This window comes from Myotis daubentonii, chromosome 5, assembly GCF_963259705.1.
Source record: "Myotis daubentonii chromosome 5, mMyoDau2.1, whole genome shotgun sequence".
Lineage (NCBI taxonomy): Eukaryota > Metazoa > Chordata > Mammalia > Chiroptera > Vespertilionidae > Myotis > Myotis daubentonii.
Window position 1 is genome coordinate 8,250,259 of NC_081844.1, and position 11,529 is coordinate 8,261,787.

General features: G+C 41.0%; 1 protein-coding gene across 1 annotated transcript; it reads right to left on the reverse strand.

Moving 5' to 3' along the window:
* Nucleotides 1-211: 211 nt before the first annotated feature.
* Nucleotides 212-1,168, reverse strand: LOC132234080 (olfactory receptor 2B11). Its single transcript, XM_059695130.1, has one exon. The coding sequence runs from the start codon at nt 1,166-1,168 to the stop codon at nt 212-214; it is 957 nt and encodes a 318-aa protein (XP_059551113.1).
* Nucleotides 1,169-11,529: the final 10,361 nt, after the last annotated feature.

Sequence of the window (11,529 nt, forward strand, 5' to 3'; positions counted from 1 at the left end):
AGAATTAAAGACTGTTGGGATAAGTGAAATCTTAGGCATTGTGACCAAACAGGAGATGAGATATTTTGGACAGGGTATTTGGGGAAATCCTGAAATATCTAAAAAAATGTACAATGGTTGATTATTGGCTCCTCAAGTGAAAGCTTCTCTGAGCACACAATATACCTGCCCAGTGTTCTGTAACCAATGGAGAGTGCCACATCTCAGGTCTTCATCTTCTGTAGAGCCTCCACATTCTTGCCAGGAGTTTTCTCAGAGCTGCCTTCACATCCTTATTCCTCAGGGTGTAGATGAAGGGATTGAGGGTGGGAGTGATTATGGAATAGAAGAGGGAGATAAACTTGCCTTGTTCTTGGGAGTAGTTGGAAGGGGGCTGTAGGTACATATAAATGGCAGGAAGGTAGAAGAGGGAGACCACCACCAGGTGGGAGGAACAGGTTCCAAAGGCCTTGTGACGTCCCTTTGAGGACTGGATCCTGAGCACTGCGCGGACAATGAAGCTGTAGGACAAAAGGATGAGAGCTAGGGGGACCAGCACAAAGAAGGCCACCAGCACAGCCAGTGTGGCATCATTCACAGCTGTGTCAGCACATGACAGCTTGATCATAGCTGGCACCTCACAGAAGAAGTTGTTTAGCACTTGCCGCCCACAGAAAGGCAATTGCACTGTCAAGACTACTTGAACTAGAGAGTTGCCAAAGCCACTTAGCCAGGCCACAGCCATGAGCTGCTGACAGAGAGGACGGTGCATAATAAGGGCATACCGCAGGGGCTCACAGATGGCCACATAGCGGTCCAGGGCCATGGCAGCCAAAACAATGCATTCAGTACATCCCAACCAGTGGAAAACCGCGTACTGCACTGTGCAGCCACTGTAGCTGATGGTCTTCCTGGAGCTGCCCATGTTTACCAGCATCTGAGGGACCGTGGTGGTGGTATAGCAGAGGTCCAGGAAGGAGAGGTGACTGAGGAAGATGTACATGGGGCTGTGGAGCTGGGGATCCAGCCGGGACACCAAGATGATGGCAATATTTCCCAACATGGCAAGAACATAGGACACCAGGAGGACCACAAAGAGAGGGAGTTCCAGCCATGGCCTGCCAGAAATACCCAGAAGGATGAAGTCCCTGGGAGGATCTCCCAAGAAGCTCTGGTTGTCAGTTCTCATGCTGAGACATTTTCTGGTGCCTGTGATGAATCAAGAAAGTCAGAATGAGTAAAACCTGGGAAAAGGAGTTGTCTTCCTCAATCTGTGCTGTGCTTCCTTACACAGGTTCTACTCTGTTTTACCTCTGTAGAGCCACTGAGATGTGGGGAGTCAGAACCAGGAGGCAGATCAGCTGGATATGTATCTTGTTCTCCCTCCTGCTCTGTGATATTGACTATGCCATTTAATCTTTCTGAACTTCACTTTCTACATCTGTAACAAGGGGAGAGACTACCTACTTCAACTATAGAGTCTTTGGGATGATAAAGGGACATTACCTTGGTGAAAGCATAGCATATGGACAATTTTCTTCCAATTTATTCAATGCTAGCCATTAGAATGTTTGTCTGGTCTCTACAAACTCATTGACAAGAAATTTACCACTTTCTTAGGATTTCCTGTTTTGCATTTTGGAGGCATAGATGGAAGGGAGTTGAGAGGTGGCAAAAAGCAAGCATAAATACTTCGTAAGCAGTTGGGGGGTTATTACTATGAATATACCCTACTCATCTCCTAAGGCTTACATCTGGCTCCCTGCCCTCTGCACCATGCTGGTATTTCCCACCATGGCTGTTCACACACAGGCAGCACAGACTCTTGCCATGGCAGCAAAGAGAGCACAATCCAACATCCTGAGTCCCTGAGGTGGAAAAGCTAAGTCATTACCACCCCTCACTGGATCATGGCACCTAATGTGATCCCAGATGATAGGATTTGAACACAGGGAGAAAGATTTTGGTCCAGTAAGGAACAGAGCCCCTGGTGTTGGCTACTGAAGGATCAGATTGTCTCCAATGCTAACATTTATCAGGCAGTTTGGACATTTGAATTCCCTATACAACTTCTTTGCCAAACAGCTGTTTCCTCTCAGACTTGGAAAATACAGCAATTTGATTTCAGCCTCCAGCCTTCTACACTCTCCCCAGGATTATACACCCTCAAGTTCATGATGGGGATGATATATTTCATGTAGAATTAAAAATAAATTAAATCCTGTCTGCAAGTCATTTGTGAAGGATTCAATTTTAGTTTCTTATTTGGTGCTTTATGCATAAAATATGAAATTCATGGAGATCTGCTCAGGTTGGATGCTGTAATAAATACCCTTCCAAGTTCTATATTCTGAAGAACTCCAGTACTATTTGAAAATAACTAAAACTCTGGGGCTTAAAGGGGTAAATAAGTACAAATTGCCTTTCTTTCTTTGTTGCTTCAAAACTACATGCTATTTGTCGATGGAATACTATGCTGCTGTAAAAAAGAAGGAACTCTTACCATTTGCAATGGCATGGATGAAACTGGAGAGCATTATGCTAAGTGAAATAAACCAGTCAATGAAGGAAAAATATCACATGATCTCACTCATTCATGGATAATAAAGACCATTATAAACTTACGAACAATAATAGATACAGAGGCAGAGCTGCCTCAAACAGATTGTCAAACTGCAGCGGAAAGACCGAGGAGGGTTCGGGGGAAGGAGGGAGGGGGATAAGAGATCAACTGAAGGACTTGTATGCATGCATATAAGCATAACCAATGGACATAAGACACGGGGGGGGGGGCAGGGGATTGTCAAGGGCTGGGAAAAAATAGGATACATATGTAATACCCTTTGTAATACTTTAAGCAATAAAACAATAAAAATAAATAAATAAATAAATAAATAAATAAATAAATAAATAAATAAAAAACCCAACATGCTATTTGCTATAATGTCCTCAATATTTTTGTTTAAAACCTAACTATTGTACTTCTTCTCACTATTCAATTAAAAAAACTTCTAGGGTAAATCTTATTCTTTTATCTCTAATGGGAACTCAGGACCCTGTTTTTGATGCAGTGAGCTGGTCAGGGCAAAATCAGACTAGCCCACTTTTTAAGATAAAAAAATAATTACACGATTTCTCTTTCTTAAATGTCTGATTCCAAGATTTTTTCTTAGAGCCTAAACTGAACAAGAAAGGGGAAAGTCACAGGGATAGTGAAGGAAGATAAAAAGTATGCAGGAGCTAAGAAATATGGAGGGGTAGATATGCTACATTTAATAAATATAAATTATAAAGCGCTTAGGATAAGCCTGGTGCTGTGATAACAACTTCCTATGATATCTGACTTAGTGCTTTGATGACTCAGTAAAGTAAAAGTTTTTACCCCAGTTTTACTGATGATCAGAGTGGTGTGGGGAGGATAGCTGGTCTACCTTAGATTATTTACACAGCAGCAAGCAGCAAAGCCAAGACTGAAAGCTAAGGTCTGGCTCTTAACCATTATTCTCTCCAGCAGTTTGCTTTTTAAAAATCAGTTGCGGGGAGGGGGGATGGGTGGGCTGGAAGAGATTAACCAGATAATTTATATGCATATATGCATAGCTCAGGAACACAGACAATAGTGAGGTGAAGTCTTGGGGTGGGGCAGGAGCTGGGTGGAGGGGACAATGAGGGAAATAAGGGGGGGCATTTGTAATACCCTCTACAATAAAGATAAATTTAAAAAACCCACAAAGAACAGTAACGAAAAAAGCATTCAACAAAAAAGTTGGTGAATAGCATTAGCGCAAATGACTAAGAGAGAAGAGAATGCCTGAAAAAGGAGCATGTCACCAGATGGAAAGGGGCAAAGCAAATGAGTAGTAATTTCCAGTTCAGTGTACCAGGCATGTGTGGGTACACACACACACACACACACACACACACACACACACACACACACCAAGCCTGCATACCATCCTGGCCTGACCATTCGAGCTCTGCATCCAGTCCTTTCCACACGGAGCTGGGCTTCAGATACAACCTCCACATTCCCTTGAACTTCTGTCTTCTTACTCCCCTAATAGAGATGTTCCTCAAGGTGTGACCTTGCTCTTCTGGGTGAACACAATAATTCCAAAGTCAGCCACAATAGCCCTTAGCAGAATACTTCCAGAGCTGTGTCTCCAGCTGAAAATTCCTCACTGATGTCCAGCTCTCCTTTTAACATTGTTACCGGAGGCCATCCACATTTAACCTGTCAGCTGTTCCTCCAACTTCCAGCCCCTTCCTTTAATTTCTGGCTGCCTCTGCATCAGTTACCCTGACTCCAACTATTCTGGTGATCTCTAATGATGTCCTCCTATTACTCATTCACCACATTTCTTCAGTGACTGTGTCCTGGCCACAGCTGTCTAGATCTTCACCACTGCTGTCCTGGACTAGTACAGCCATTCGGAACCTTTGGAGCCTAACATATTTCTGTAGGCAATCCCTTTCCTATACAACCCATCACTCACCTTCACAATGGACTCATCTTTCCAAGACGCAGGTCTTAAAAGCAAAGATATCTTTAGTCCTTCCGGTTACCTAAAACTTAAGAACCCATCTCCTTAAATAGCATATGGTAAGAGTGAGGATTGCATTCCTCTCACATGGATTCCTTAGCATTTCTCCTGGCCACTGTCATATCCCATGGGCTCTTTAAATGACCGTCATTACACCATGCTTGCTGACAGTCCAGGCTGTGAACATGTGGATAGACCTGTGATGTATATCGTTCTCTGTGTGATATAGAACTCTAGTGACATATGTGGGTATATCATAGTAATGCTTGGCATTTGATAGAGCATGTCTCCTGCTCCAACAAACAAGCAAGAAAATCTGGAAATAAGCTTATGAAGAGGGAAAATGACAATGAAGTCATGGGATTTTATTGCCTATCAGCCTAGAAGACCTCTTCCTTCAATCAAAATTCAGCCTAAATCCACGCCCCACCCAGATGACAGGTGCAGACCCTATTTAATAGCTGAGGCCATAGTTGGGACTGAGTGTGTGTGTGTGGTGGGGGGAGGGAGAGGGTGTGGGAACAGGCTTGCAGATGACACTTTCCTTCACAGATATGAACAGGGGCTCTTCAATCACAAAAAGGAAAAAAGATACATGATTTGTGTGTATCTCCTGTCCTGTTGACATGCTTATTTTTGGATGGAACTTCTGATCAGAGTAAAATCAATAAGTAATCTGGCACATGGAAGGGTCTGAAAGTACCCTGTGCACTCAGCCCCTCTTCGCTGTGTTCTGCTCACTCACTGGGGGTCAGGTTGTGCATACCATTTTCTCAAAGGGAGTGCACCCTCCCTGCACAGGGCACCTGGGGTCTCACTGTAGCTTCCTTTACCAAGAGCCCTCGCTGATTCTCCACTGTGGACCATCCCCTGGAGGCTCCACCCGCAAAGGGTTTGAAGAGCACTGATAATCATATCTTCATAAGGGGACTGAGGTATAATTTTTCAAAATGCTTTAATTTTATTTTTTATTTGGTTTGACATGCTGTATTTTATTAATTCAGTTAATTCTAAGACATACATTTGCCTCTAAAATTGGGATGCATTTTATGATAGATGGTGTATTACAGTTTAGTTGGTAGCACTTTTTCTTTTTTTTAATTTTATTGTTTAAGGTATTACAAATAGTAGTACATATGTCTCTTTTTTCCCCCACTGACCTCCCCCCCGGCCTCCTCTACACGTCCCCCCCGCTCTTGCCCTCGCCCCCTCGCCCCCAGTGTCTTGCGTCTGTTGGTTGTGCTTATGTGCATGCATTCAAGTCCTTCAATTAATTTTAGAGATTAAACAATATTTCCTAGCAAATAGTAAGAGAAGGGCAGTAAATCAGCCTTAAAACACTATCACCATCAGTCTACATACCAGGCACTAGGTATATGCCATTGCATGCTCTACTTCAACAGTGGGGCAGACTGAAACTTCATAAAGGTTAAGAACGTCCTCCTCTTTCAGGTCAGCACTGCAATATGACTCCATGGGCTAAGCTGTTCAAGCCACCATTGCTGGTTCACACTGAAGAAACATTACCTCCTTCCAGGCCCTGGAAGTCATAACCGGTGGCCCAGGATACCACTGCCTCCAAAGTATCCACAGTCCCCATGTACATGCATGAGTTTTCGTTAAATACCCTGTAAAGCTGGAAATTACTTAAGACCTTGCCTAATGGAAAACTTAGTAATGTGATATATCATTTGCTACTAATTTTTAATATGTTAAATTTTACTCGTTTTGTGGAGATTGTGATTTCTTTAAAAACAAACATCTTACACAGTGTGTCATTCACGGCACTTAGGATATGTGAGTGATGCGATTAATTCATGGAATGATTACTGCTTTTGTTAACAAATCTAAGGGTCTCATTCCTCAAATAGCTCCTTCTTCTGGTTGTGGTGTGAAGAAAAAAGAAGAGGAGAAGGAGCTGGAACACAGCAGGATTGGGCCTCTGGGACCACAAAGAGAGGACATAAACCCAAGCAGGGAGGATGCCAGTCTCTGGAAGTATACACCTGTCACTGAGACAGGGACAGTTCCTCCTGCACATGCTGGCTCCCCACTCATACTTCATTGTCTTTATCCTGTAAATATTTTATTTGCTGCTAAAATTCAGCTCAAAGCTTACTTTCTCTAGGCCCTAGAGTCTAGGGACTGGTACTATTTGCTTTACTTGCTGTGTTCCTTTCTTTCCACAACCATGTTGGGGTTAATATTGTTTTTATGACTAAGGCTCAGTATTGTCCAAAATACTGAGGAGCAGCAGAAATGAGGTTCAGGGTCCTCATACACTCTGGGCAATACCCACCCTGCAGATGAGCATTAAACAACTGGTCTACCTAGAGGCTGGGATAGCATGTTCTGTTTCTGGCTGTCTTCTAGCTTGAAGTTCACAATTTTACACATGCTGCTTCTTCATGCATGACCACTGCTCCTTGACCCATCCATCATCTGTTCTATGTTTCCTTGGTCTCCAGCACAGACCAGCGCTTCCACTGCTACAGCCTGACCAATCTCTACTGCATTGTGCAGACTTTAGTTTGCCCAGAGTTGAGGACCAACTACTTACCTTCATGGTTCCCTGGTTTCCAGAGGGCTTGGTTAAGCAATGGGGGCTTTATTAGTAGACTGTGATGGTCTTAGCAGGGGAGGGACATTTAGGGATGTAGTCATTGGAAATGTTCTTTGTATTCAAGGAAGACATAACCTATTTGCTCTGATGAGGTTGCTGGGACATTGTCCTTACCTGAGTCTCACCTTCTGAGCAGGTGTGGAGAGATTGTTCTGTCTAGAAGAGGAGCCTGCCTTCCATTGCAGCATGCTCGCTGGGGAGATTTGGTACTTTCCGGGTCTGTATGGGTGTTGGGGAGCTCTGTGGATCTGCTCTAGCCTTGGTCCCCAGAGTACCTGCAGAGACTTTGAGCAAGCATACAGTAGAGCAAGCTTATATGCTTATGCCATGGAGGTTACTTCTGAGGTTAAGGTTCTTAGGTGGCAAGCCCTTTTAAATTTATTTCTCAGTTTAAACTTGACCTCATTCTCTTCACTCATTTCTATAAAGGCTCTGTTTCCACCCCCCAACCCCCCCAAAAAAAACATTGAGAGGAAAACCTTGGTCTCTTCTGGCTGGGAAATTATCCCTGATGATTTGTTTAATTAGTACCTGAGTGTTAGCTGCTAATTGATGTAGTGTGTGAGCTTGGAGTACTTGCAATTAGTGATAAATGTTAGAAGACCAGAGGACTAATTATTTCTAATAATTAGAAATGAGGACTCTATATTTTTAACTCTTTAGGGTAGGTGGAAGTTGCCATAAAGTCAGAATGGAAGAATAACTTGTACAGCATGTTATTCAGTTAGAGTGTAGGCATTGCACAGGCTTCAGCACCAAGCTCAACCACTCATGTCTATATGCCTTTAAGCAGGTTATCTAACCTCTCTGTGTCTCACCTGCCCTTTTGTCTCCAGCATAGACCTATGGAGACCAGTGGTCTCCAGCATACACAATAGAAGTACAAGAAGCACTAGTATTGCCCTCCACAGGCTGTTATAAATGCAAAATGAGTTGATTTTGCAAAGCACTCAGAACAGTGACTGGCATAGAATAGTACTTAGAATTTTTTTCTGACTACTACATGTGCTTTCAGCTGCCTATTCTATTTGTCACAGGGAAAGGATGGACAGCAGAGCCTTTTATGAAACAGCCAGCATGAAGTGATGTAAGTCTTAATTCATGAGCTGTGAGCCACTTGAGTAAATCCAAGCTAGTACTAAAAACAACCATAAACAGTGATGCCTTTGGACAGTTACCTTTGCTCTTCGTGTTTTGACTTGATCATCTGTAGTCTCTAGTTCTAGATGTCTGAGTGGGTATTAGGTGAGATAATGGCAGCAGTGGTTTCATTTTTACATCCTGGGGTTTTAGGAACATTTTTTTCTAGAGTTAGAGAGAGAAGAGAGGGCCTCTACAAAAGGTAAACAGGAGATTGTACTTGGGTGATGAAGTAGGGAAATTCCCTAATTCTAAGTATTGCTCTGCTGTGTGCTCTCTCCCACGGAGAGCCAGATGTGGGATGTGGAAGATCTTAGGAGCTGTCCTGACATCCAGATGGGATAATTTTGAGAGAGAGATAGAGAGAGATTTAAATATCTTAACATTGGAAAAAAAAAAGAGATGGACTTGACCATTTTGTGCTAAGAAATGCTGGTTTATTGTAGATGGAAACTCTTATAACTGACACTAACATAGGGTCCTTAGGCATCACCTTCCTCCCCCCACCTTCAAAAATCTTTCTGCCACTCATGCTGTGAGCAGTCCCTGTGGCTCCAGACAGCAACATGTGGAGAAGAGAGTTCTTGTTCTACTTAGAATAAACTGGAAGGTTCTCTTGTAGAAGAGGAGGATGTGATGTGGGTTGTCTGATTTCTGCAATTTCTTGTTATTTTCTGCTGTGGTTAAGATTACAGGAGAGAAAGATTTATACTGATAATTACGAGAAGCATCTCTAGACAATATTTCTTTAACATGAGACCAGTAGAAGGTGATGGTAAAAAGTGGACTTTTGTAGTCATATGAATTTGAATAAAACCCAAAGCACCCACTTTATTAACCATCAGACCTTGAATGGTTACATAAGTTTCCTGAAGCTCAGTTTCCTCATCTATAAAATAGAAATAACAATATATGACCACTAGTTTTATTATGATAAAAATGGAAATAACAACATGCAAATATCTCAGCATAGTTCCTGGTACAAAACTGAGTAGGTGGTAATTTACACTTCCTTCCTTCCAGCTTTCGTTCCTCCCATCGACTCATCAAATATTAAAGGAGTTTTAGTATGTGCCATGCAGTATGATAAGTGGTGATAAAGTGTAAATAGAACTATATGGCTCTCAAAAAAACTTTTTGGGGTGATGGGATAGTTCTGTGTCAGAATTGGGATTATACAGGTTATCTAACCTCTCTGTGCCTATATTTACAAAAATTCATCAAACTCTGCATTTAAACAAGTGAATTTTGTTGAATGTAAATTATGCTTCATTGAAACTAAAAATTTATGTGAGCACATATGTTGCTACCAGGATAGTGTAGGAAAACAGATATTAAGCAAATAACTGCATGACAATAAAAATACAATTATAAGAAGGATTGGAAAGAAAGAGAAAGGACAATTAGTGAATGCTTAAGAAAGAACAGAACCCTGACTGGAAGACATGCTGGGCAAAGAAGAATCTCCTGGGCATGGTGGTGGTCAACCTGGTCATCGTTTTCCACCTCAAGTTTACTGCCTATAGGCTGTCCTTTGGCTAACATTGATCAGGATAGTACATGGTCACACCTCTGTGCTGTATCTGTTTTAAAATGATGATGATGGCAGTTAGCATTGACCCGTCTTCATCAAGACACAGTGTGCAGTGATGGACTTTGTTGCCTTCATGCCCTCAACCTGCCCTCTTGAGTGGCAATATCCATGGTGTCCATGTGATACAATTTATATAATGAGACTTTTACTAGATTTAGGGCCAAGATCCTTGTTCAGAAAAGATCATAATTTAGAAGTGTCTATTATTTGGTTCCTTTGGCATCTATTCTAATCAATTAAAATAAAAGTAATGAAGGTTTGCCTTTTAGATCACCAAATCAGATCTGTCTAAATAAAAACCACATAATTAGTAAAGTCATCAGATGCTATTCTTAAATAAGTAAACATTTTCGTGCTATTTCATGCCAGTCACTTGGACATGAATCAGTGGCTATGCTTTCATTTCTGCAAGACATTGTAAACACAAAAATGTAGTTAGCTCTTAATGAAAGAAAAATGAAGGATTATTTCTATAGGAAAAAATGTTTCAAAAATTTAATTTGATTTATAAGGTCTGCATTTTCAGATTAATCAAGCAGGGAACACCAAATAGAAAAAAATGTTTATAATGTAAAATTAGGGAATGAAGAAATTCAAGAATATAAAATACTCATATTTTAAAAGTAAGAAAAATAGGAAGATTGATAATGAAGAAGCTAGAATAATTATATAGTACTCTTTATGAGAGACATAGGAACAAAGATTGCTTATGACAAGTGATTTTAATTTGTGTTAGTGAAACATTATACTTTAGAAAATATATTTAGAGGATTAGAGAGTATGATACTAAATTATAACTCATGTCTTTGATCCATTTTGAGTTAATTCTTACACATGGTGTAAAGAGGTGGTCTAGTTTCTTTTTTTTTTGCATGTTTCTGTCAAATATTCCAAATACTATTTATTGAAAAAGACCCTGAATTATAATTTGTATACTGATGGCTTACATCTACTAATAATTTATTTATAGTTGTTTCCAGAGAATTGCTGTAATTATACAAGAGATTTAACAGAGTCCTGAGCTAACAGACTGTGTAGAGATAATCAAATGCTTTACTGGGAGGCTAGGAGAAGAAAAACATAGATAATGGTTATCTTACTAGCTCCAGGCTGCAGTAACACTGGAACAGATTGTCCTCACTTTTGCTTCTTAGGATCAAATTAAATTAAAACAAAGTATCATCTATTGCACATAGAAAACCCTAAAGACTCCATCAACAAAATACTAGAACTAATAAATGAACTTGGCAATGTAGCAGGATACAAAATTAACAGCCAAAAATCTATGGCCTTTTTTTGTCTCCTTTCTTTCTTTTTTTTTTTATTAAGGTATTACATATGTGTCCTTATCACCCATTCCCCCCCCCCCCCACTCATGCTCTCACCCTCCTGTTGTCTGTGTCCATTGGTTAGGCTTATATGCATTGCATGCAAGTCCTTTGGTTGATCTCTCCCCTTTACCCCCATCTTCCCCTACCTTCCCTCTGAGGTTTAACAGTCTGATTGATGCTTCTCTGTCTCTGGATCTTCTTTTGTTCATCAGTTTATGTTGTTCATCACATTCCATAAATGAGTGAGATCATGTGATATTGATCTTTCTCTGACTGGCTTATTTCATTTAGCATAATGCTCTCCAGTTCCAAACATGC

What these genes read in the sequence shown, in the direction of transcription:
- LOC132234080 (XM_059695130.1), bottom strand. Translation starts at nt 1,168, where the DNA reads ATGAGAACTGACAACCAGAGCTTCTTGGGAGATCCTCCCAGGGACTTC.